Source organism: Podarcis liolepis (genome assembly GCF_965112155.1).
Source record: "Podarcis liolepis genome assembly, chromosome: 3".
Classification (NCBI taxonomy): domain Eukaryota; kingdom Metazoa; phylum Chordata; class Lepidosauria; order Squamata; family Lacertidae; genus Podarcis; species Podarcis liolepis.
The window spans coordinates 8291346-8318990 of record NC_139557.1 but is presented as its reverse complement, the minus strand read 5'-3'; the positions used below and the strand labels follow the sequence as shown (position 1 = coordinate 8318990).

Here is a 27645-nt window from a genome sequence, read left to right as displayed (position 1 = left end):
ATATTGTTGTGCATATGTTGAGGAAGTGCAGGTGAAGAGCAGCTTTGAATTTAGGACCAGTTTGTGGAACTGAATTTCTCCACCTGAGATCAGTGAAGGAAAAAGTAGGATGAGCTACAATATCCATGACTGCACTTTCCAGATCAGCTGCTATCGTGGGGAAAGGACATGAGAACGCTTTCCCAGTTCACGCTACAATTTCCTTGTGCTAAGAGATTATTGCTCAGAAAATGTATTTGGGTGCACCTTTAGTATTCTGGAATGCAGCACAAAGATACACCTTGGTTCTCATCTTTCAGATACCCAAACCGTTCGGTTAAAGACTTGCAAAGCATGTCACACAGCTTTTCTTTTGATATGATGTATTTATATTTACATGGTACATTTTTAAAGCAATAGCTACAATGATCATACATATTAGAAACAATAAAAAAAGAAGTTAAGAACTAAAATATACATCATACACTTGTATATATATTCTTTACACAGAGGTAAAAAGGCTTATAAAAATCAATACAACAGAGTTTTAAACTTTTAGTATACAGATACATAATAGAAGGTTTGCTTCAGGCACTTAAATTTGTTAATGTGAGCAAGAGCTTGGGGGGGGGGAAATGTTCCGAACTGGGGGGGGGGGGGGAAGAAACAGCTTTTGGTTAATGGATTGTTACCACAGATACAAAAATAAAATCTGAATAATTTCTCAGATGATTAATGTCAGTACTGAAAAACCAACAGAGGAAAAACACTACGCACTGTTCAGCTGCAGTGTGGAGATCAATGGGAAATATTTACAGGGGGGGAAACCCCCCTCCCAGCCTCCCGTTTCTACCCTAGTGCCAATTTCACTGCACTAACGAAAACGAAAACACCCCCCCCCCCTAACAACTCACATGGAGGGGGAGAGAGGGAGAGGGAGAACAAACATGGAAAGACTGAATCAGGATTAAACCAAAACCAGAGAAAAGAGGGAATTTACAGAAGAGGACATAGATCGAGGCTTGGAGCATGTCTGCTTTAGCAAAATAAATAGGGGCACTTGAACTGAGAGGCTTGACAACCTGTAAGATCTCTTCTGTAGTGTTGTGCTTTTGTTGGGGGGGGGGGAGACCTTACAGAAATTCAGAATAGCGGAACAACTTGCAAAACCAAAATACTGTCCCCATCACTTTGTTATTATTTTATTTTGAGGCTGGCATGATGTTTGCTAGTCACCATTTACAGCGATTTGTCACTTGCTATTAGGCACAAAATATTTATTCCTTCCACGAGTTTACAAAATAAAAATTAAAAAAAAAAGAAAATGAAAAGCTTCCCTTGCCATTTAGCAGTCCATTTACATTTACAAACGTAAAACCTAACCAATGCAAAAACATTGAAGCCTACGTTATATATGTTACAGACAAATCCCAAATCTTGAATACCAAAATATTGAACTAGAGAGATCACACAGCCAATCTATACATTATATAGAATTCTAGACTGTATCACTGCAGGTTGCAGATTATTATTATTTTTTACCTGCTTAATAAGCCTAATAGACTAGCACATCAGAAAAATAGGGATGCTTAATCTCTCTGGTCTGCTAGCTTGTTACAAGCAACGAGTCTTTTGTTGTTGTTTTTAATATGGGGGAAATGAAATGTGACTCCCTAACTTTAGTGGTACAGTCCAGAATTCTTCTGCCTTGGTTCTTTATATATATATATATGATGATGTCTGGGGCCATCTTTCCATTGCCTTTGAGAAAAGGTCATGTGGGAAGTCCCAAGCCACCTGGGAAGAGCCCATGCTGCAACTCCTCCCAGAAACGAGGGTAATTATTGGCACGGGGAGGAGCTCCAACACAAATTCCCACCCCCCCCCGGCCTGGGAGCTTATGGCTGTGCCTTTGTGGTGAGTGGGAAAAGGGCTGTGCTCCAGTTGTCTTCTATGGTGCAAAGGCAAGAAGGAGCCCGCAGAAGTCCCTAGGAATGTTCAAGTTTCAACACAGAGCCCCACCTCCACCCCAAAGGTCTCCCCGCTTGGTTTCTGAAACTGCTCCTGAAGGTCCCCTGAGTTTCACAACAGTGGCTTGTCTGGTGGAAAGAGGGTGCAGGGTCCATGTTTGCAAACAGGCCTCAAATAACTGCTTTGCCAAACAGCCCTGGATCCTGGCCCATGAGTTTCTGGGTTGGCCCAATGGGTACCGCCATGTGCCCAGGCGGGCAGTTTAAAAACCAAACAGAAAAGCTCATAATCAAATCCTTAAGTCAGTGACTGAGTGCAAGCAGATCTGCTCAAGCTCCAGGTTTCAGCCGTAACATATGCCACACACACCCATTGCATATGTGACAAAAAGCTGTGGTGACTCCTTGTGGCCCGTTTTCACAAGGAGAGTGGCAAGCGTGTCGCTATTTGCATCTATTTGGCAATAAAATAAAATTCAGTTCCTCTTCCTTTAAGACTCATGTCAATGTGCAAGAAGGAGGGGGGGGGGGGCAAGGGCACGCACTCACCGGCACTTGGCTGCGGAAAAAAGATTATGGCAGAAACAGCAGCGCCAGTTCTCACAAGCCGGTGCCTCTAGCTGCCTCGGATTACTCAGATTGTACTATGCTATATTATAGCTAAACTGCTCTACATTATTCCTTTGAATAAAAAAAATGGCCATTCCATGTCATATATTAGAAAAATATTATTATTTCCCCAGATAATTACAAGCCTTGTACACAAGACATGGCTTCGAAGAAGAAAATCAAACCCACACAAAGTCAAAAGCATCGTGTCACCCTACTGTGCGCATTTCGCAACCAAGAAAGAAGCAGCCTGTTAGAAGGTACAGATCCTGCAAAGCACGCACCTTTTATGCACCACCAAGTACTACCGAAACCAACTGCCTTTCCGTGTTGGGGCACCCACGGATTTCCGCAGGGCCTGCCTCTAACTTAGGGCAGGGCTGGGGGGGAAATGCTTCAATCTTCCTAGTGTTTGGTTTGAAGGCACCAAGGTGACCAGGTGCCGGGGATTGACCCAGCTCTGGCCGAAGGGATGTCTGCCCTGGGTTCTCTGAAGATCCCAAATATGCTGGTTCAGTGCATTTGGAAGCAGAAAAAGGCACGACCCTCTGCTGACCCCAGGCGGATCCTGCAGTCTGCACAGCAGACAGAACTGGGGGGTCAGATCAGGCCACACCATGGAAAACCCTGGTAACACCATAGCACATTTCCCCCCTCAGTACTTTCTGCTTCCTATCTGCGCATTAAATCCACCAGGAATTATTCGTGCCCACACTGCAAGCGCGCCTACTTTGCAGATCCAAAGGCTTGGGGGATGGAAGAGACTTGCTGCCCAGGTGGGGGAAAATTCTTTATCGGTCAATTTCACCAATGCACTTGAAAAAAAAAAGGTGGAAGAAAGAGACCCTGCAATGCGCAGCAACGTTAAAGCTTTCTTGAAACTGACACACACATATTTCTCTACAGCTGGCTTAGAGAATCCCAGTGAAAGTGATTAGCTCAAAAAGTTTTACTAGGCTTCTCCGGACTGGTGGGGGTGATGTTTGTCAATTTCACTCCCCCCCCCTTCAGATTCCTGTAGGCCTTCTGAGGAAAACTGAATAATGAAAAAGAGAAGCCACGCCCTTACCTGCGCCCAGGTGATTGTCAAATGCTGTGATGATTGGATGCCTGTTGTGGTGCTGGATCCACAGCCACACCTGACAGTCTCAGATGCAGGCAGTGGTGTTTTTCCCTCTGTCCAAAAAGCTTTCCCCTCATGGGAAGTGGTCCAGGAGAAGTTTCAAAACACCCTCGCCTGGTCCGAAAGACCTCCAAGGCAGGGAGAGGCAGGCAAAGCACAAATGAAAAAACTTCGCACAGACCAGCTCCTGCCGGCTGGGGAGGCTCCCCTGTATTCCCAGGTTGGTTTGGAAACTCTGGAAAAACACAGGGCCCCAGATCCTTTCCCCAAATACTCCTGGATTCTAGAGAGAGCAGAATTGTCACCCATCCTTAGTACACAAGACTGTAGACATGGTTAAAATAAACATAAAAATAAAAGACAACTATGTTCCCTCATATGTTTCAAGGTGCACCACAAGCACGTGAGTGTACCTGCTAATTTAGTAACTTGCGAAATTCCCCCTTTGTTTCAAATAGAAACACTGTAGGATAGAGGAGTATTTCCACTGTGGAGAATATCAACGCTAAAGCTATAATTTCCAATGTTATTTGGAGGAGAAAGACTAAGGTGGTGGTGTGGGGGGGGGGAGAAGAGAGAAGACACTTAAGGGTTTCCCTTTCACGTGTAAAATTGGTCTGAAACACAGGTTCTCAGATTCACAAATGTTATACAGGTGATACTAAGGCTCATTTCCCACATTTTGCTTGAATACTTGGTGATCAGAGAAATCATTCAAAGCAACTGTCAAAAGAACTGATGGGACTCAAAATTCTCACAATAAAGATTGTCAGCGATACTGTGTCATGGTACACATTTGTTATTAGCACAATTTCTATACACACACACACTCTCTCTCTCTCTCTCTCTCACACACACACTTACTGGCTGCAAGTTGAACACAATTTAAAGTGGGATTTCATTATACCTTATTTCCACATGTGTCGATAGGTTGCTAAATACAGATACAGCCGTAATAAGTTCTGAAAGTCCACCAATCTCAACCATTCAACTGAGGGGAAGGGGAGAGGGGAGGTATAAACATGTACAAGACATTCTTGCTTGATTACAGATCAATAATACAAAAGTCTTTTATGCTGCACATCAGTCTGTTAAAACTCAGTGAGCAATCAATGCATAGCAGCCGAGTGGGAAGGGGAGAGAAAGAAAGGGGGAAGAGGAGGAGGGATGAGCCCACCAGTTTCTGAACTCTTGTCAGTCTCCTTGGGCCATGTGACGACGCACGTAAAAATTGAGAACGCTCCGGACCAAGATGCTCCTTAGCTAAAAGGGGAAAGCTTCGAGTGTTGTCATCCGGCTGCTTTGTGTTTCCCACCGCAACACCTGCACATGACCCCACAGTGATAGCAAGCCCGAAGGGGCAGGTAACAGCACATACAGGGGGCAAGGAAGGACAAGGCGATAAGGGCCAACCACCGGAGGCAAAACTTGTCATCACTGGTATCGCAAGAGCAAGGGTCTGTATAGTCTCCTTCTGGGTCAGACATACAGTGATAAAGCATGCTGTCCGCACACCACATACAGCTGACTTGGCGGATGCAACTCTTTATTCTGTCCGGAGCATCCTGGCACTGACCCCGCCTGTTCTCCTCGTGGTTGAACATGTCTCTGCAGTAGACGCACCTCGACCTCTCCCCATCCTCCTTTCGCCGCCGCGATTTGCACCTGACAGGCTGAGTCTTAACCACAGCGCCCTTGATGTCTTCGCACAGATCGAAGTCAGAGTTGCCCACGTAAGGGTAATTGTAATCATGTTTGGAGGCCTCGGTTTTGGCAAATCGCACATACGAGTCCCCGTCGTCCGGATCAATGTACTTCTCCCGCATGGGGGTGTGGCGGTAGTCCTCATAACCCGTCACCCAGATCTTTTCTCGTGGGTTAATCCGCACAATCTCTTCGTCGTCGTCCGGGAAGCTGACGTGCCGATAGGATCGTGGGATGGACTGTTGGAGAAGCATTTGAAAAAGAACATCTCAAAAGCTGGCAACACATGACACACTCAAGAAGTTTGGATATTAAATATATTTTCTGTTATTCTATCATCTAATCTCTCTAGGCAGATACACATGTTTATATACATAACAGGATACAAGCAAGGCAGACTTCGTTTTAAATTTCTCACTGCTCCAATCACCAAAAGGTATTTGAAGTGGATGAGGAGCGCTTTCATTCATTTCAAATGCCAGAAAAATCCCATTATCCAAGTTATTGTGGTACATATAGCTAGAAGTGGATCAAAAGCATTTTGCAGATATAACCCACACGATATCCCAACTGTACCCAGTGAGGAACAGCAATACGACACGGGCTACCAGCAATGACTGCAGTTGTTGGAGAAAGGGCCACTGCAATTGAAATTCTTGCCTGCAGTTGTCAGCTGTAAGTCTCTTTTATATATTTATTTATATATATATGATTTTTATTGGTTTTACATATAATCACATTACGTAACATCGTACCCTTTTATTTTATCTCTTTGGATCAACTGAGCATTACGACTTCCCCCTCTCCCGTCTGATGGCTTACAAAATTAAACTTTGCATGTCGCTTCGTTTCCTATCCCTGTTATATCATTACCTAAAAGGTTATATTACTCAGCCTGAATAGGTAGCAATTTCATCTTACAGATCTTCAGATAACCCTGCTGATGATGTTAACTGCTTACAGTTGTCTTTCAGATATAATATAAATTTGTTTCAGTCCTGTTAGAATGCTTCGTCTCGCTGGTTCCAGATTTTCCTGTCAATTTCGCTCTGCAAAGTCCATCAGCTTCATCTGCCACTCCTTTCCATCTTTCGGCTAACAAAATTCTTGCCGCAGTTGTTGCATATAAGAACAATTTCTTATCTTGTCTCGGTATCTCTCTACCCACAATACCCAATAAAAAGGCTTCTGGTTTTCTTAACAAAGGTGTTTTTAAACATTTTCTTTAACTCATTATATATCATTTTCCAGAAAACTTCTTTACATATCCACCACATATGGTAAAAAGTACCTTCCTTTTCCTTACATTTCCACCATTCATTTTTTGTTCTATACATTTTGACTAGTTTACCTGGTGTTAAATACCACCTATACATCATTTTCATAACATTTTCTTTAAGCGTATTGCACGCTGTAAACTTAATACCTTCATTCCACAACCTCTCCCAATCTTCTAACTGTATATTATGTCCAATATCTTTAGCCCAATATATCATTACCGATTTTACCTCCTCTAGTATGCCATTCCAATAATAATTTATACATTTTCGACAATATTTTTTTCTTATCATTCAATAAATCTATCTCAAATCTTGATCTTGTTGCTTCAAAACCATTTTTTATCCTCTTTAAACACTTCATTTATCTGATGATAATGCAACCAATCCCTCAATGATTCTTTTATTTCCTCAAACATTTTTATTCCAAGTGGTTTCCTTCCTCCATCACTACATCTCCGTAGGTTGCCCATTTTCCTTCCACATTTAATTTTTTAACCGCAGTCGCTTCCAATGGCAAGAGCCACCACGGAGTTTTACGTTCTAATAGACTTTTATATATATTCCACACCTCATAAACTGACTTTCTTATAATGTGGTTCAGGAATCCTTTATGTATTTTTACCGTCTCATACCATAGATACGTGTGCCATCTAAATCTGTTATTATATCCTTCCAGATCTAACAGATCTGTGTCAGTTTTAAGTCTCGTGCAGCCAACAGGCAAGACGTATAGCATTGGTGGAGCAGCTAACTTTTACCTGGAAGCCCTCCCCTGAAATGCTAAATTACTGGGATTCACCTCTGACTTTCTAGGCAACTGGCATATACCAACCTGGCAAGAGAAGTCTTGCACTGCTTCCTGAAGGTCAGCCAAATAGTCCTTGGAAGACTATGGCAAGCAAGCCTTCTTGTCAAGAGAACCCCCACCCCAGCTCCAGCTCCAACTCCCACTAGAAATGTATCCACAGAGAATTATTTGAAGCGTATGGACTCTGGTGTGCCCGTGAGTGGCAGGGGCAAGACGGCAATAGGAAAACACTGAAAACAGGCTTACTTGTTCTAGGTGATACTGGTCAGGGTTAAACTGGTCGTGCAAATGTCCCCGGGTGCAAATTCTGTGGTGCTCACAGGATGGAGGAGATGCCAGCGTTCGCAAAGGCTGCTCCCTCTTCTGAGAAGAATTAGAGGAGCTGTCTGTCGCATTCTGTTAGTAACATAAATGGGAACAGGGAAGGTAAGCAACACAGCTCCATTTCCATAGACAATCCGAGCTGCAATCCAGATTTCTCCTTAGGCACTGGGGCCTAACCCCCGCCCCCCCCAATCACACTGCCGCCCTATAAACCTCTTTAGAAACACGCATGTTTTGCAGGAACAGCAACATGGTTTGAGAAATGTTGGTCTACAATATATATTTACCGTATTTTTCGCTCTATAACACGCACCCGACCATAACACGCACACAGTTTTTAGAGGAGGAAAACAAGAAAAAAATATTCTAAATGAAACAGTGGCTGTATGATTTTTGTGGTTCATGCTGTGGCCACAGACATGTGATCTGACAGTGAGTTTGGAGTAGCCCAATGCAAAAATCCTGAGGATCCATGTGGATCCGTGCTTTGTAACCACGTTTTTGCACCACTGCGGCCCCAGGCAACAGTGGGTGCATGATTTTTTTGGTGCAAGATGTAGCCATGGACATGCTATGTGATCTGATGGTGAATTTGGGGTGACCCAGTGCAAAAATCCTGAGGATCCATGTGGATCCGTGCTTTGTAACCACATTTTAAGTGGGGAGGGAAGGAAAAGCACTCAAGGGACAAGGAACACACGTGGGGTGGGTGGAGAAGGATGCTGCTAATAATGCAGAAGAGGGTATAAGATGAGAAGGAGCACGCGTGGGGTGGGTGGAGAAGGAGGCTGCTAATAATGAAGAAGAGGAGGGGTATAAGGGGAGAAGGCTCCTCTTCTCTCCCACTTTGCTCCTTTAAAGCAAGCAGGCTCTGCTTTTCTCCCTCCTCCCCGCTCATCCCAGGCTTAGCGAGCTGAAAAACTTTGCTGCTATTTAGTGAGCTGAGTGGGGAGGAGAGAGGGACAGAGAGCCTGCTTGCTTTAAAGGAACCAACAGGACAGGAGCCGCTTACACGAGTGAAGCAAAGACGTATCTTGGAGGAATATTTTGTTTTAGTTTTAGTTGCATCAGCTGTTGGGTTCTATTTCAGTGGCAGATTCCAATTAAAGTTAAGAGTAGATGATCATAACTGCAAATAAGTGACCCCATCTGACTTCTTAAAATATCGTTTCTGTCTGCTCTGAGAAGTCTCTGCCTGCAATAACCTTCCTTTCAACTCTTAAGCACAAGCTCATGAATGCGCAGCTGAAGTCGGGAGGAATTTTTAAAAGCTGTAAATAGCAAAGTATGAATGTAAAGCATGTAGATATGCATGAAATATTTATCACAAAATTTGCACTCAAATACTTCTATTTTAGAAAAATAGAATATCTCACCTGTCATCTTATTCATTCTTGCATATAAATCTGGAGGGATGGACATCTGTGCTGGAAAGTACCGTATTTTTCGCCCTATAGGACGCACTTTTCCCCCTCTAAAAATGAAGGAGAAATCTGGGTGCGTCCTATGGGGCGAATGCAGGCTTTCGCTGAAGCTTGGAGAGCGAGAGGGGTCGGTGCACACCGACCCCTCACACTCTCCAGGCTTCAGGAACACATCCGCAGTCTAGGCAGCCCTGCGGGAGTTCCCGCAGGACTGTCTAGGCTGTGGATAGCAGCCTGCTTTCCGGAGCGCCGGGCGCGCTGAAAGCAGAGCGCCCGGCACTTCGGGAACACATCCGCAGCCTAGGCAACCCTGCGGGAACTCCCTACGCTGCGGATAGCAGCCTGCCGCCCGGCACGAGAGGCGCCCTGAAGCAGAGCGCCTCGCCCGCCGGACAGACATCGGCCAGCCCCACAAGCTCAGGGGACAGTAAGGAGGCGCAGCGCCGCCATCCCGCTGTTCCTCAACCTGGTTCGGTTTCCCCGACCTGGTTTTTTTTGGGGGGAAATAAAGGGGAAAAAAATTCCCTTTATTTCCCCCCCCAAAAACTAGGTGCGTCCTATGGGACGAAAAATATGGTATTTTCTTTCCTCTTTCTGCATGGCTGCTCCCTATCTTGCTTCAAAGCCTTTAACCCCCTATTTTGAATTTTATGACCAATTTGCAATTTGCTCCAACAGTTTATAAAACTATGTGGTGTTGTTGCTGCTGCTGTTTAAAGTTCTGGTCTTTTATAGTTCTGGCAACTAAATGTCCATAACTATATTTAAGAAGTCAAAACTACGACTTCGTGATCCCAACCAGTTAAGAATTACTTGCCTGCTGCCTTGATTCATCATATTCTGCATCATCAAGAACAACCTCTTCTGGCACTGCTAACCGTCAAGCAAGCTAACAGTGGAAAGATAATAACTCTGTATATGCCAATGAAACAGTTAAGCCTGCCACTTTAAGCAGCCTATGCCTGGGAAGCACCTAGGATATGAAGAATGGACCTACTCAGAGAAGAATCCTCTAAATTAATGGGCGTGGCTATTAACTAAGGACCATTAATTTCAATGGGTCCACTCTGACTATAGCTTAGTTAGATTCAACCCACTAATCAGGACAGGCTGATTTTTCTCCTTCCCTCCTTCCCCTATTTTACAACTGTTGCATTTCCCCCACTGCTTGGCTCTGGCTGACTAATTACATTTTTGTTTCAAATGCAATTAGAAGGAAACGAACTTCAGTAAAAAAACACATTAAGGAAACTGTGCACACTTTTAAATCTCCATGCATATTTCCTAAAAATCAGAATAGATCAGAGCTCAGTATCAAATCTGAATAGGTCTTCTGGAAGCTGTAGAACAGAAATTTGGCATTTATCTGCCCTGTGGTCTTATAGCAGTTCCCCTGCCCTTCTGCCTCCATGAAGATACCTGGGTCCAAGTCAGCCCTTGGTTGGAAGTGCCTTTTCTCCTCTCCCAGCCTGGTTACCAAAGAGATAGGGAAGTCAGGAACAAACTCAGAGGCCAGCTGCCACTCTCCCTTCCCTCTGAATATTCATAGGAGCCTTGCCAGTGTCTTGCATTATAGGCTGCAAGGCAATTCTCTAATCCTTTTCACTTTGTTAACAGGAAGTTGTCAATCATCTTGTTGTCAGGCTGCCAGGGCCGACTTTCTCCAACCATGTTTACATGCCAAGCGTGGCCTGTCCAGTGCATCACCTTGGGGGCAGAATGCAGGAACACACAAACATTTCTCAGGACTCTGTTTGTTACTCTGGGAATCCAACAAGATGCACATTTTTGTTTTCAAAAAGCACGCTGTTGAATTAAGACCTCTTCTCCCCACTGCACTCACCATCCCAGTCAAAATCCTGTGTGAGTCAAACGGGTAAGAATGGCACATAAAAGCACAATACACTGTGCAGAGTTTTATTTTTATTTTTACCTCTAATAAGAATCCAGCTCTCAGGAATATCCTGGATCAAACTTTTATGGGTGACACATTGTGATGAACATCTGCAACCATATAGCAGCAGAATTTGGATTTGATATCCTGCTCTGTCACTACCCGAAGGAGTCTCAAAGCGGCCAACATTCTCCTTTCCTTTTCTCCACCAAAACAAACACTCTGTGAGGTGAGTGGGGCTGAGACACTTCAGAGAAGTGTGACTGGCCCAAGGTCACCCAGCAGGTGCATGTGGAGGAGCGGGGACGCAAACCTGGTTCCCCAGATTACGAGACTACTGCTCTTAACCACTACACCACGCTGGCTTATATATAGATATATAATATACATCTATTGGAATATATAGACCTATTGAAAGTGTCAAAATCCTTTCCAAGTATTATGCTGTTATGGGTTCAACGGAAGCTGCAGCTAGAAATTGTTTATTGCATATTTACACTAAAAGTTACATTGCTATATAGACCAGGACAATATATAACAAAAAGCTTAAGTTACATAATGGGGTTAAATTACTATGGGCAGGATTCAACTAATGAATCCTGTCAGCTGAAGCCCTATGCAAGGGCTTCTACTAGTGCAATGGGGCCTTCTCCCCTTCTCTTCCTGGAAGACCTCAAAACTGGCTTGGTGTGGTGGCTGGGTTTTAAAACCTCTGCAATAATGCATATTGGGATGCGGGTGGCGCTGTGGGCTAAACCACAGAGCCTAGGACTTGCCGATCAGAAGGTCGGCGGTTCGAATCCCCCCGTTGCTCGGTCCCTGCTCCTGCCAACCTAGCAGTTCAAAAGCACGTCAAAGTGCAAGTAGGTAAATACGGACCGCTCCGGTGGGAAGGTAAACGACGTTTCCGTGTGCTGCTCTGGTTCACCAGAAGCGGCTTAGTCATGCTGGCCACATGACCCAGAAGTTGTACGCTGGCTCCCTCGGCCAATAAAGCGAGATGAGCGCTGCAACCCCAGAGTCGGTCACGACTGGGCATAATGGTCAGGGGTCCCTTTACCTTTTAATAATGCATAGGGGAGGAGGGAGGGATTTGGCAAGTCGAAACACTTGCCTTGATGGAATAATCAGCTTAGCGAGGCGTTGAATTCCTCCCTATATATTTTATTTTTAAGAGATTTTTAAACTGCCCTTAAGTAAAGCTATCAAGGCAGAGCAAAATCAGGACTAAATAAACATCAATTAAGGCAACACACTGGATGCATCCAACACGCCTATGAGCTTTGGAACAGGCGGGTCTTGTGCAGCATTGCAATTTCTGCCCCTTGACAAGGAGAGAGAGAGAGAGAGAGAGAGAGAGAGAGAGAGAGAGAGAGAGAAAGAGAGAGAGAACAAACACCTTGGGACTCCCTGACACAGCCTCTGCTGCAGCAGAGACAGGTGCAAGGGAGTCCTGGAAACATGACTGTGGTCCCTGGCTCCTGAGCACTTGTTGCACCTACAGGGAATGGATCTTCTACAAGAAGACAAGGGTGAAGGGCACAAGAAAGAGCAAGGACGCCAGAACTGTGCAAGGCACAAGACCTCCAGGGCAGGAAAAAAAAACCAGCAGCAGCAGCAGTCTGGCTCATCAACAGAACAAGTTAGGAGGTGGGTGAGCTCCCGTTGCTCGGTCCCTGCTCCTGCCAAGCTAGCAATTCGAAAGCATACCAGTGCAAGTAGATAAATAGGTACCGCTCCGGCAGGAAGGTAAAGAGCATTTCCATGCGCTCTAGCACTCATCGTTGTGTTCCGTTGTGCCAGCAGCGGTTTAATCCTACTGGCCACATGACCCAGAAAGCTGTCTGTGGACAAATGCCGGCTCCCTCGGCCTGAAGCGAGATGAGCACCGCACCCCAGAGTCGCCTTTGACTGGACTTAACCATCCAGGGGTCCTTTACCTTTACCTTACTCACTATTTCCAAATTCCACCAAAAAAGAAACCTAAACACGTTCTCGAGGGACGTCGAAGGACAGATCAGCCCAAACAACTTTCTAATCACTGCATTCAGCAACGATGGCTCTGAAATTTTCTCTTTTTAGGGAAACCCTGATAAGGTTCTAAGGCACCCCTGGAACATCTGGAGGGCTGAGGTTGAGGAAGCCTGGCCTAACCATCCTATCTCAAGCAGATTGGGGGAAAAGAAACAACCATCTGCAGAAACCATTTTTTAATCCTCTTTTCCGCCAGATGGTGTGAAGACATCATCATTATTGGGAGGGTCTTGTTTCTCATTCAGATTGTCAATTTTCATAATTTTCAGGGTTCCCCTGTACTCCCTAATCTACATTCTGGCAAAACAAACGAAAATTTGTTTTACAAACTCAGCCGAGATGTTTTTTGGGAGAAAAAGGGAGAGCGGGTGGGGGTAGGGGATATGTAAGCGCTGCTCTCCCTCTTGTGCGCATATTTTAATAGTGTGGCTGAAACATACTTGACACTCATCTGGGAGACCAAAGTAGGCCAAAGGTTTCATGAAGGAGGCAGCAGAAAGAGATCTGGTTTCTTCATTTCACGTTTTTTATGCTGACTACGAAGAGAAAAGGATGCTTGAGTTGGTTAGCAGGATCTAAAGGTCCAGATAAATCTTTCCCATGTGCTATATATACTGCATTATGTATACGGAAAGTCACTTATAGCAAAGCTAAGACAGTTGTCAACAGGTGGGGTCAAGCATATGCCGTAAAAACCTTTTGCTTCAGGCTTCACAACTCCCATGTTCTAAGTAGTCATCAAGGATCACACTTCAAAACGACCTTGACAGATTAGAGAACTGGGCCAAAACAAACAAGATGAATTTTAACAGGGAGAAATGTAAAGTATTGCACTTGGGCAAAAAAAAAAAATATGAGAGGCACAAATACAAGATGGGTGACACCTGGCTTGAGAGCAGTACATGTGAAAAGGATCTAGGAGTCTTGGTTGACCACAAACTTGACATGAGCCAACAGTGTGACGCGGCAGCTAAAAAAGCCAATGCAATTCTGGGCCTCATCAATAGGAGTATAGCATCTAGATCAAGGGAAGTAATAGTGCCACTGTATTCTGCTCTGGTCAGACCTCACCTGGAGTACTGTGTCCAGTTCTGGGCACCACAGTTCAAGAAGGACACTGACAAACTGGAACGTGTCCAGAGGAGGGCAACCAAAATGGTCAAAGGCCTGGAAACGATGCCTTATGAGGAACGGCTAAGGGAGCTGGGCATGTTTAGCCTGGAGAAGAGGAGGTTAAGGGGTGATATGATAGCCATGTTCCAATATATAAAAGGATGTCACATAGAGGAGGGAGAAAGGTTGTTTTCTGCTGCTCCAGAGAAGCGGACACGGAGCAATGGATCCAAACTACAAGAAAGAAGATTCCACCTAAACATTAGGAAGAACTTCCTGACAGTAAGAGCTGTTCGACAGTGGAATTTGCTGCCAAGGAGTGTGGTGGAGTCTCCTACTTTGGAGGTCTTTAAGCAGAGGCTTGACAATCATATGTCAGGAGTGCTCTGACGGTGTTTCCTGCTTGGCAGGGGTTGGACTCGATGGCCCTTGTGGTCTCTTCCAACTCTATGATTCTACCATGAGGTGTGAATTGCCATGTTGTGTTTCAGAGGCCCTCTCCTTCACTGAAGTGGTGATATTCTTAATTGTGTGGCTTTGGGGGTTAACTGAACCCCTATTGGGGTGACTGAGTAAGTCAAATATGCACATAAGATGACAGGCGGCAAAGTGACCCCAGCAAAGGCTGTACAGATCCATCAGCTGCTACTCTCCATGCCTATGGATGCCTGGCCCAGGATGAGCTCTGCCGGCTTTGTCTTTGCCCATTTCCTTGGTGCCAGCAGGGGCAGTCCGTTCCAGTTATTGCAAGGTGTCACTAATTGTTCATCATTTGTATTATTCTCATTTTGGCACAAAAGCACTCTCTCTCTCTCTGAGTGTTTGTGTGTGTGTGTGTTGGGGAACACAACTCTGGGCACAGATCAAAACTCAAAATAAATGGGGGGGGGGAGAGAAACTATGCTGTGACTGCCTGTGAGATGCTCTGGCTTTAACCACTGTATATAATAAGCTATGATCAACATTAATTATGGTTACTGCACAAGTCCAGGCCTTTATCACAGGGCTGGAGAAATCACTATTCAGAAAGATGCAGAGCTGTGAAACACTCAATTTCTCCGTGGATTTTTATTTTTTTAAAGAATCCATTCACACAGCCTTCCCCAACCTTGGGTCCCCAAAAGATGTTGGGCCATAATTCCCTGCCACCACAAAACTATTGTATTAAAAGTCAGCAAGAGCCACGTGCTCTTTAAAAGGGTGTGCAGCTGCTGCGGGCTTTTCTACAAGGTGGGGGAAGGACAGGCCATCAGTGAGGGGCTGCCCTTCTCCCTCCTCGGGGAAAAGCCTGCAAGAGCCACGTGGCACATGTGTGCAGCTCTTAGGGGCTTTTCCCGCCTGCATTCGTTCCATAAGACGCACACACATTTCCCCTTACTTTTTAGGAGGGATAAAGTGTGTCTTATGGAGCGAAAAATACGGTATTTGCATCCCTTCAAAAGGCTACACAGGAGGTTTACAAAGACCCCCATCTTCCAGAATCTGCATCTATGCTTTCAAGGACAGCAATGATAATCTGCACCGTCAGCTTTTCTCAGCTCCCTGAGATTGATTTCGGGACGGTCATCTTGGGAGGGTTTCGACCAGTTTTGCTATTTATTGTCCTGCTGCAATAAGGAGACAAAGCAAATATGGTAGTTGCAGCCTCCTGTCACTTCCCTTCACCGCTGCACAGAATGAGTGGCTATGCAATAGAGAGAGCACATTACATCATGATTCAGTGGTGCTTCCCAAAAGATGAACATTTATCCAAAGGGGAAAACAATCTGAGTGCAGAAAGTGGATTAATTAACTGGAAGCAAAGTGCAATTTCAGATTGCTGGCAAGCAAGATGCATTCTCAGTCAAGGCAAAAATGAACAACTGGCTTTACTCAGGTCGCCTCTAGAGAAGAACAAGCATACAATGTGAGGAGGCTTTATTTTCAAGCATATGGAAAACATTTGTGGATTGTAATGAGGCTCTGGAGTTAAGGTAACATTGCATTACATCGCAGAGATGCCTCCTAAAGGGAAAACTTCATCTTTGGAAAACACAAAGTGCATAATTCAGCCACAGTAAAGACCTTTTAGCTCCCTTTGATTTCATTGAAAGGGGGGGAGGAGAAGGGAGAAAGTTAAGTGCATAGTAAACATTCACTGGAAATCAATAGGGCTCATATATGTGCATTGACTTTACCATCTTCCAAATAAACAAAAAGCTTGTTGCCCTTTCTGGAGATATTGAGGTCTTTGTTCTTGGGCTGATTCAGGGATAGAGCGCCATCTCTGCACAGACTGCAATTTGAGTTTTAGGGGGGCAGAGATATACACAGCTGATGTTTTAAGCAGTACAGACCTGATACAGATGTACGAAGGTATCTTTGCTGAATAATTTGCTATTAAATAGTATGCCATTCCAGCTCTCCTACAGCAAACCCCTCCCCCCACCTTCCATTCTTCCCTCTCCATCACAGAATCTATAAATCACTTCTGGCAGGTAGCTGGGAAGCAGCTGCTAATGATAGTTTTGCTCTGGAGGAGAGGAAGTCACCTTTTAACCCTGCCTGCTGTTGTTTGTCTTATAACTATGACAAAAGAACAGAGGAAAACAACATGCCAACTGTCACAGAGGATCTGGTCACACGCGGCAGGAAGCCCATTTCAGGCCCTCAACATTATCAAGCCTTTCAGGCTGAGGACGTTCGTCCTCTATAATCAAAAAAATTCGACTGCATGGGTCCCGGTCCTCATGCCCCCCCCCCCCCCGCAACTATCTCCACTATTTTCTTCTCATGCAAAAAGAAAAGAAAAGTTCAGCCATACATTAGAGAGGCAGTCATGGTTTTGCACTGAAACAGAAATGTCAAAGAAGTCTGTTCTTTCAACTTTCCTCTCCTTATTTTAAAAATCTGCAGATACTTCCAGCAGTCCCCTCCTCTGCTTACATGACGGCAACCAGATTTTACACTGCTCAGTAAGAACAGACTTAAGACTGGGTCACGCAAGAGGGTTTTTTCCTTACGGACCGGACTGAGACTCTGTCTCCCCAGTGCACACATCTGTTCTGTTGTGACAACTCTGCTTCAGCCGGCAAGAAGGTCTGAAACAGGGTATTGCAGAGGTGGCTCTGCTGGATCCAAAGTTTGTTGGCTCACCTGACAGGCCCCTGGATTGGATCCCTAAACTGTGGCTGCCTGGAGGTGGCGTAGTTATTGCTAGCCCTCTAGAATGCAAAGAACTGAACAGCAAGTCCCTGTTTCAGTTACTTAGCAAGAAACAAAAACAGGGGCGGCATTCTTATTATTTTCAACATGCACAGTATTTTACAGAGTACAGTCATACCTCATGTTATGTTTGCTTCAGGTTGCGCGTTTTCAGGTTGCGTTCCACAGCGACCCGGAAGTACAGGAAAGGGTTACTTCCGGGTTTTGCCACTCACGCGCATGTGCAGAAGTGGCGAATCACGACCCTCGTGTGCGCAGACGCGGGTTGCGTTCTTTTCAGGTTGCGAACGGGCCTCCAGAATGGATCCCGTTCGCAACCAGAGGTACCACTGTACAAGGCCCTTACAATCTAAAAACTTCCACTGGGAAAACTGAGGAAGAGGGAAGTACAGTAATGTTTTGTTGTTGCAGTTTCAGGCTTAGGGAGTGATCCTTAATCTTTTATGCCCTTGTCACTTCCAGGCTGGGTTATTGTAATAAACTGCATGTATGGGTTTGTCCTTGAAGACAGTCCCCAAGCTTCAGTTGGTTCAGAATGCTGCAGCTGGACATCGCATTGTGCCAATTTTGTTTCGGCTTCATTGGCTACCTATTTGTCCTGGGCTCATTTCAAGGCGCTGGCTTTGGCCTTGGGACGAATGGCCCTGGGACCAGTGTCCCTCAAGAATCACCTCTTCCAGTATAAACTTGCTTAAGACCTGTGCTCTGTTTCTGAGGCCTTCCTTGTTGCATATTCACCAACAAAATGCATGGCTTGTCAGGTCAAGAGAGGGGGACGTTCCAGTTCTGGCGGTCCCAGGAATAATTAATCCTGCCCCACTTCTGCCTATTCTTAAAAAAACTTTGGATCAGGATTATTGTTTTTATCAGAACTTGTGCAGGTCTATACTAATGATGCTGTGTGTTTATAGTTAATATTGTATTTTAACTTGCTCATTGATAATGTAATATATTTTTTTTGGTAACGTAGTCCTGAGTATGATTTTTCACAGAAGGGTGGGAAAAGAGGTGCTGAAATAATAGAACAAAGAAATACATATTCACGCGTCTTTGGACTCTGAGAATATATTTCATTGTACTGATAGCAACCAGTCAGATACACAACAGCCTTTAGTGGAGAGCAACAAAGCCATTCAGAGGGCATAAAGAGCAATTCCTATTGAGAGATACTTACTGTAAAGACATCATCATCTCCAACTTCAGTCTCATTGTGGATGGTTGAGGATGAAGTTGTAGATCCTGGAAAGACATTTTAAAACAGACACTGTTTCTGTATTTATCACAATCCACAACAAGCCTATTGACCCTGGTGCAAAGCTGTGCACATGTACAACTAGGGAATTTGCTTCGTTTTTGGCACAGATGTGTCTTATAACTTATATATAAAAACTTGCCCATGTTTCAAAAGCCAACTGGTGATGAGGGATGGTGAAAGGTATTCTCCAGAAAAAAGAAGAAAAGGAAAAAAAACTACACAAAGAGCCCACCTGCATGCTTAGAACGGACGTATATGTTCTCCTGGAATGCGGCCAATGTTTTTTCCCCTGCTTGTTTTTACAGAAGCAATTAATTTTATCTGAATATTCTTGGCAAGATCCAAAACACGTATTTGAAAATGGTAAAGAAAATTGTGTCATAATAAGGGATAGTTATTCTATATGGGTTAGAGAAGTAACTAAGAAAAAACTGCTTCAACAAATTTAAGTTTAGTTTTTTAAATTGCTTAATCTGGTAGCATAAAATCCCAAACAATTCACTCAAGACAAACAACGATTAAGGCTGAAGTCACAGAAAGCTGCTTAAGAAGTCATGTGCTAGAATCATTTGAAACTTCATTCAATATGAGACTTTGTGAGTCAATTAATATTGTATTCATTTGTGGATTAGCTTCAGATATATAAATTCCTAGACCTTGCAGAGATTGAAAGATGAATAACTTGAATCACACCCTCCCTAAGAAATCAAAAGCTGACACAAAAGACTAAGACTTTGATTTAAGGAGTAGCTCATTTCAGTGAAAAATTTGTGAAATTCAGCCTTCAACAACAACAACAAAGCGACTTAGAAACAAAAAACACAGCCCCTGGCTGCTGGTTTTGTACCTTCCATGAGATCTTCAATGGCTTTTCTCACACCTCTATCAAATGCTCGTGCATCAGCAGGGCTTAGAAAAGTGAGCCCAAACTTTCTGTTGTCGACTTTCCAGTGATGAAATGTAGGGTTTGCTTTAGTGTAGACCAAGTCCTTCTTCACATAGCATTCCAATACCACCTGGGGTTCAAAATGGAAAGAGGTAAAAGGATGTTAACAAGTGAAGGTCGTGGGTTTGTTAGTTTGGTTCATTTACTGCCTCTCGCATCGTCAAAACATGTCTAGTCTCTATGCAATTGCTTTGGTGAGAGAAGCTCTCTTCACAGAATAGGCCAGCAAAAATAGCTTTGCAAGTGAAACCAAAATGTTTCAAACAGTTCCCGCTGGAATGACAAAGGAACACTATTACATTATACAGTCATACCTTGGGTTGAAGTAGCTTCAGGTTAAGCATTTTCGTAGTAAAGTAACGGAGTGTGTTACTTCTGGGTTTTGCTGCTCGCGCATGCGCAGACGCTCAAAATGACGTCACGAGCATGTGCAGAAGCGGCGAATCGCGACCTGTGGGTCGCATTCGCTTCAGGATGTGAACAAGGCTCTGGAACGGATCCCGTTCGCATCCAGAGGTACCACTGTACAGAGCCATAGCTGGGGTAGGGGGTGGGGGCTAGCCAGGTATTTTGTCCCAGGTGAAGATTCCAGAGGTGCACCATTGAGGCTCCCAGCTTGTAAAAGGTAAAGGTAAAGGACCCCTGACCGTTAGGTCCAGTTGCGAACGACTCTGGGGTTGCGGCGCTCATCTCGCTTTACTGGCCGAGGGAGCCGACGTTTGTTCATGGGCAGTTTTTCCAGGTCATGTGGCCAGCATAACTAAGCCGCTTCTGGCGAAAGCAGAGCAGCACATGTAAATGCCGTTTACCTTCTCGCCAGAGTGGTACCTATTTATCTACTTGCACTTTGACGTGCTTTCGAACTGCTAGGTTGGCAGGAGCAGGGACCGAGCAACGGGAGCTCACCCCGTCGCAGAGATTCGAACAGCCAACCTTCCAATTGGCAAGCTCTAGGCTCAGTGGTTTAGACCACAGCGCCACCCGTGTTGTGTATGCAAATGTGCATGGGGAGCGTACCAAACTGGGTCTTGGACCTGGGTGAAATGAAGCCTAGTTTTGCCCCTGACATTGTACACTACCATTGCACACCTGGGCCAAACAGATTCCAAAACTTAAACAGAGCTATCCAACTCCCTCTGCTTAGCATAAAAACCAAGAAGTTACCCTAGTAGACAAATGTAACAATAAAGTACAATTCTAGTACCATTAATAAGGATATGCAAATTTTGTGCATAATGAAATCAAATATATGCAGATAACGCACACACACTCTAACTGCCCCACGGCAAACTAACTTGTCACACCCGGCCACTTATTCTGCCTTGCCTCATTTCTTTGATTCAACTGCAAATATTGAAAGAGAAAATGGGGTGCAGTGGATACTGAATTGCAAGTCGGATGGGGAGACTTTGGTTCAAATCTCCACTTGGCACAGAGTTGCTATGAGGGTTAAATGGCAGTGACCCCATGTACAGGGGCTCCAAGCTTCTTAGAGATTACAAAAAATTGTGTTCTGCAAGCGTGTTGGTACTGTGGGTGCACCCTGTTAAGTTTCTGCCTATGGGACATTTTATTGTTTTACATTTGATGTGCCTATGCAGGGATAGCTGCTGTTGTGTTCTCAGTAGCCAGCCTTTTATCAAACAGTGGCCCAGGGTAGGTGTATTTATCATATTTCACAGCTCAAACCCCTTCTATGAAGTCAGGATGTATAATAAAGATAGCAGCAAGAGGTCCGTGGTTATAGGGCACATTCTTAGATGTGGCCAGATATATACATACTAATAGTGAACCAGTTCTCCAGAAGTAGCCAGAACACCACCGTCTATGCACAAGAGGGGGGGGGGGAGGTTTTTATCACCCAAATTTCTGCAGAATGACCAAAAAACCCTAGACAGAGAAGGACAAAATAAGGACTGAGCATGCTCCCTGGGCATGGAGCACTGAGTGTCTGGGTGAGGAAAGAGGATGGAATGGAGTGTCGTGGAGAAGAGAATGGCTGGCCAAAATTCAGAACAAGGGCATGCCGTATACTGCAACATTTTGATGCAGATCCAACTTTTATCACATAAAGCCAAAATGTGTTTAAGTGATGTTGGGCCAACAACTTCTGAAAACAAGAATTTGGTAAGGATTTACGTCACAGGTCATCCGCTGGCCATCCCTGGTTGGCCTAAATCTGTAGGTGGAACCTACGTCTGGTAGCTAGCTGATTCGTTCTTGCAGCTTCATGATTTAAATGTGAATCCCCCCCCCCTTTTCCCGTTTTATTTTGTGCAAAGAAGCAGGAACTCTTGGTTCTATAAACAGCCATGGTAAGGAGCAAAGTGTCAATGCGCAAGATAAATTACCCTTGCATTTTTGCATTGCCAGCCTATACCTCAAGCAGAAGGTGGCATAAATAATTCATTGCCATTTTAAAAGCTTGAATTACTCAGTACAACGTGACTGGCTTTTTCTATTCTTTATTCTACAATCTGCGATGCTACAGGATTTTGGCAGGGTGGAGGAAAAGTGTCAGTTTCACTTCTTTGAATAAGAAGGTGTTAACTACATAAAAATGGAGGTTTTAAAACATTAATGTGCAGCTGCTATTTTGGGGAGAAAATAGATTGTGTTCCTTTGAAGTAGGAGGAGGGGTTTCTGCCTGATGGGTCATGTATGGTCTTGTGAAATGCTAAGAAAGCTGTGGAGGCGAGGGAATGAAGGGGAAGCAAATACTGAATTAGATTAAATTACCAGCTTGTCTTTTTGCCTTTCTCCGTGGATCAGAAACCCACTTCTTCCATTGCCCTCTGAGCACATGACCTTGCAGACACCAACTCTACTGAGACCGCCTCCTTCTTGCGGCAACCATCCTCCACTGGAGTCATCTCGGGTCATAACCACAGCTTTGACTCTCACAATATAGCTGTCACTGAAACAGACAACAAGAACAAGAGACCGTTAGATCAGGCAGCGCAGTTCACAAGTATTAGCATCCACTTATCAGAATCCACGGGGGTGAACCCAGCCAGCTTCTGGAGATGAAGCCGCTAACAGTGCTCTCTGATATAATAGAGAGATGCCAGAACCCTCTCATGCTCCAATAAGCCAAAGTGGTTGATTCATACACATGAAGGGAAGTTCTTACTCTGTGAAGGAGAAATGAAACTCACCATCCTAAAATCTCTCTCTCTCTCTTTTTTTAAAAAGGTATTTATTAAAGTTTCAACATATTACAAAAATAAGAAAAAAGAGAAAGAAAAGAAGAAAAATAAAATAAAATAAATGAAAATACAGGGTAAAAACAGTTAAAAACAGACCAGTCTTTCCATATCTTATCCTTCATTTGCTTGTTTCCCTGACCTCCTCACACCTCCCTTTTTTGTATTCCAGTTCAGTTAGTTGACTCAGCAAATCCTTTCCCTCTTTGATTTTATCTTAATCTTTTATCTTAATATATTATAACTTTAGATTATCACCTGTTAACAAATCCATTTTTACATATTCCTTTATAACATTGCTGCTAAAAACCAGTTAACTTCAATCCAACATCATTCTAAAATCTCAAATATTTTGGTTTTGAATAATCAAGAGTTTGTTTTCAGAAATTGGTGTGTGGGCAGTGAAAGTGTTCCATCTTCATGTTTCATTCTGAAACATTATTTTTAATCTTACACATACATTTTGGAGGTAATAATGTATTGCCCACAAAAGCTCGTGCCACAAAAATAAGCCTGTGTTTCAACAGTCTTGTGGCAGCTTAGGCAGATGTGAACTTTTTGGGTTAAGAATCAACTGGTGGCAATTGGAAATATGTAATTAATTTGAGGGGATTAAGAAGGAACAATTTGACTAGCGGCTGAGCTGGAGCAACAAGAAGCTTTGTGCCATAAATTCTAGGGTCACCATAGGTTCCAACTGCATCCATCCACTAGTCTGCCTCCCTTTCCCCCCTGACTGGATTACTGCGCCCAGTGGCGTCACCACTCAGCGGTCGTAAAAGACAACTGAACTTTGGAACATGGAATATACGGACTTTGTTGGATAAGACAAATAATGAGCATCCTGAATGCAGAACTGCCATCATTGCAAGAGAGTTGCAACACATTAACAAGAAACTTGAAGAGCAGGAGAGGGACAACTGAAGGAAGAAAAAGGAGACTACACATTCTTCTAGAAAGAGAACGTTGAATACATGGAGTAGGCTTTGCTATCAAAAACAATCTTGCGAAGCTCTTGTCAGAAGTCCCTACAGGCATTAATGAGAGACTTTCAACCCTTCAAATAAAACTCGCCAAAAACCAGAAGGTCACTATTCTAAGAGCTTATGCACCAACACTGGATGCCAATGGAGACATGAAAGAATTTTTTTACTCTCAGCTGGATACCATCCTATCAGAGATTCCAAAGGAGGATAAAATTATCCTCCTGGGTGATTTTAATGCAAGAATTGGGCGAGATTTCGAAAAGAAGGAATTGGCAACAGCAACCAGAATGAAATCTTACTTTTGACTATATGTGCAGCGAACAACCTTGTTATTGCTAAAATACTCTTTCAACAAAAGAATAAATTTAGAACATCACGGAGGCATCCTCAGTTGAACCACTGGGACCTCTTAGACTATGTTATTGTCCGTGCTAAAGACCGTCATGATGTGCTCCCTACCAGAGCTATGGCAAGTGCCAACAACTGCTGGACAGATCACAGATTAAGATGTTCCATGATGGCTATCAAGATTTTACCTCAATGCAGGCTTCAGAAGGAAACCAAAGCACAAAATGAACCCTCAATCCCTTCAAGATCCTATTAAGCGGGACTGCTTCCAAACGACTCTTAAGGACCACCTGCTTTCAGAATTCCCTGAAAACATTGAGGAACACTGGACCAAGCTAAAAACATCTATTATTGCAACCTGTGAACAAACTATTGGATACCAAACCAAGAAACACCAGGACTGGTTTGATGAGAATGACAGTGAGATTGAATGCATTATTGACAAGAAAAGGAAGGCCTTTCAGATCTGGCAAAGAGAAAGAAACTGCACCACTATGAAGAAAACCTAAGCCAACGCTAAGGCTGAGGTTCAAAGAAGAACCAGAGAACTAAAAAACACCTGGTGGATAAAAAAAAGCTCAAGAGATCCAGCACTTAGCTGACACTCATGATACACAGAATTTCTTTAAAGCCGCAAAGACCATCTATGGGCCAATAAAACATGGCATATGCCCCCTACGCTCAACCAATGGTCTATTGCACTGCGCTGGAAAGAACACTAATAACATCTCCTTAACTTCAACTCCCCCGTAGCTGCTGAGGTCCTCTCACAAATTCCACAAAAACAAATTAGAGATGAGCTTGCAGTACCTCCAAATTTGGGAGAATTGTGTACAGCTATTAACCAAATGAAAAACTACAAAGCCAGCGGACCTGTTGGGATACCTGCCGAAGTCTTCAAAGCGGACGGAACTGAACTTACACAACAAATTCACAAGCTCATGGAAAAAAATCTGGAAGAGAGAGGAGATCCCAGCAGACTTTAGGGGTGCCAAAATTATCAATCTCTTTTTTAAAAGGCGATAGAACAGATTGTGGAAATTATCGAGGAATCTCTTTATTAGATGCGGCCAGCAAAACTCTTGCAAGGATTTTAGCAAACCGTCTTCTAACAATATCCAAGGCTACCCTGGATCCCAAAATGGTTTCTGACCTTCTAGGGGGACAGTGGACATGATGTTCACCACTTGCCAGCTTCAAGAAAAATGCAGAGAGCAAAACCAACCCCTGTATATGGCATTTATTGACCTGACTAAGGCCTTCAACACTGTAAATCGTAGTGTCCTGTGGACCGTCCTCCTGAAAATTGCCTGCCCAGAGAATTTTGTGAGCATCCTTTGACTCCTCCATGACAATATAACAGTAACCATTCACAGTGGGTTCAGGTGTTAAACAGGGTTGTGTTATTGCGCCAGCTCTATTATTTTCATTGCCCTGATCCTACACTCTGTCGAAGGGAAACTCCCCACTGGAGTAGAAATCATATATCGAACAGATGGAAAGCTCTTTAATCTGAGTAGGCTGAAAGTAAAGAGTAAGTCTACCATAACTGCTGTCATAGAGCTTCAGTATACTGATGACAACGTAGTTGTGCTCACTCCAAACCATCCTAAATATTTTTGCAGAAGCTTACGAAAAGCTTGGCCTATTGCTCAATATCCAAAAAACGAAAGTGCTGCACCAACAAGCATAAAACAACCCCTCTGCAGTGCCACAAATCCAACTCAATGGTATAATGTTGGGAAATGTCGGTCACTTCTCCTACCTGGACAGTTATCTCTCCACAAGGGCTGGCATTGATCAGTGGCGTAGCGTGGGGGGTGCCAGGGGTGCCAGCCGCACCGGGCGCAACATGGGCAGGGGGCGCGCTCGCACTAGCAGCTCTCTGCCCCTACTAAAATCCACGGCTTGGCGAGGAGGTCGCGGAAGGGGGAGAGCGAAGCCTTCTGCCGCGGGCAAAAAAAGGAGAGGAAGCCGGGCGGGCGGGCGGGCTGGCTGGCTGGCGGGGGTCTGGCTGCGCCTGCTGCTGCCTTTGCCGCTGCTGCCGGGGCTTTGACAGCTTGGCGAAGTGGAGGGAGAGGAGCTTTATGGTAATTGCGGCTCTCTCTCCACTGGCCGCCTGGGTAGTGAGCCGAGCCGAGCAGGGAGTCTGGCGATGGGGCGGGAAGAGACTTTTCCACCTCGCCTGGTCAAAAAGGAGAGCGGAGTCTCCTCAGGGCGCCCTCAGGCAGGGCAGGGCAAGGCAAGCAGAGCGAGGAGGAGAGAGAGGGGAAGGGGGGGAAGCAGCCAGGAAACGCTGCGGTGTGGAGGAGGAATCAATTAAGGAGAGAAAGCGAAAGGAAAGAAAAGAGGCAGCTCCAGGAGAGCGCGGGGGAAAGAGAAGCCTCGCTGCTGCTGCTTGGGAGGGTAAATTACTGTACTTGCCTTGCCCCGGGTTAGGGGGCGGCGGGCGCAAATTAATTGCCTTGCCCCGGGTTAGGGGGCGCAAATTACTTGCCTTGCCCCGGGTGCTGATAACCCACGCTACGCCGCTGGCATTGATGCCAAAATCCCGCACCGTCTAAGCTCTGTGAGTGCAGCTTTCTCCTAACTGAACTGCAATTTGTTTGAGGGCTGGGACATTCACAAAGAAACCAAAATGCTTGTTTACAAAGCTATTGTACTACCAACCTTACTGTATGCTTGTGAAACACGGACCACTTATAAATGCTATCTCCAACTCCTTGAAAGATTCCATCAATGGTGACTGAAAATTTTTGCACATCACTTGGGAAGACAGGCAAACTAATACCACTGTACTGGAAGAAGCAAAGATCACCAGTGTCAAAGCCACAATTCTTCAACATCAACTTCGTTGGACTGGTCATGTTGTTCAGGTAGCTGATTAACGTCTTCCAAAGCAACTACCCTATTCCGAACTTAAAACTGGAAAGCGTAATGCTGGTGGTCACCAAAAGAGGTTTAAAGACTCTCTCAAGGCAAATCTAAAAAAAATGTGTTCTTCAAATACAGTTGCAACTGTGTTTGGCTAATCATCAAGCAAAGCCTTCCTCAGATAAATATCCATCCTGTCCCCTACTTGTGTCTGTAAGAAAAGAATACGGACATGAATAGTAATGGTACCTCCTTAATTCATGAGGTGAGAAGAAAATGGTAGGTAGGTAGGTAGGTGAAGAACAGCTCAGAAACTGCTCCAGCTCGATCTTCCCTCATCCCAAGCTATTTGGTTATCAGTTACCCAGAAGGAGGCCAGAAGAAGAGCAGATGCGGGCAAGACTACCTCAGAACCCATCCCAGGGTTGCTCTAGCATCAACTCCCCTGCTGGAAGGAGCCTGATGAAGTATTATTATTATTATTATTATTATTATTATTATTACCGCCATGCCTTTTTCCCTGACTGGGACTCAAGCCAGCTTACAGGTAAAAATAAGAACAGC

At 44.5% G+C, this 27645-nt stretch overlaps 1 protein-coding gene across 3 annotated transcripts in view; it reads right to left on the bottom strand.

The window, feature by feature from the left end:
• Positions 1 to 345: 345 nt before the first annotated feature.
• Positions 346 to 27645, bottom strand: part of SPRED2 (sprouty related EVH1 domain containing 2) — an 85009-nt gene continuing 57709 nt past the window's right edge. For all 3 annotated transcript variants that reach the window (XM_083495263.1, XM_083495261.1, XM_083495262.1), the window contains 5 exons: positions 22407 to 22584; positions 19569 to 19737; positions 18641 to 18705; positions 7720 to 7869; positions 346 to 5624 (listed from right to left, as the gene is read on the bottom strand). In XM_083495263.1, coding sequence (XP_083351389.1) covers positions 4971 to 5624; positions 7720 to 7869; positions 18641 to 18705; positions 19569 to 19737; positions 22407 to 22584 — 1216 coding nt within the window. In that variant the 3' untranslated portion in view covers positions 346 to 4970. The remainder of the gene's footprint in view (positions 5625 to 7719; positions 7870 to 18640; positions 18706 to 19568; positions 19738 to 22406; positions 22585 to 27645) is intronic.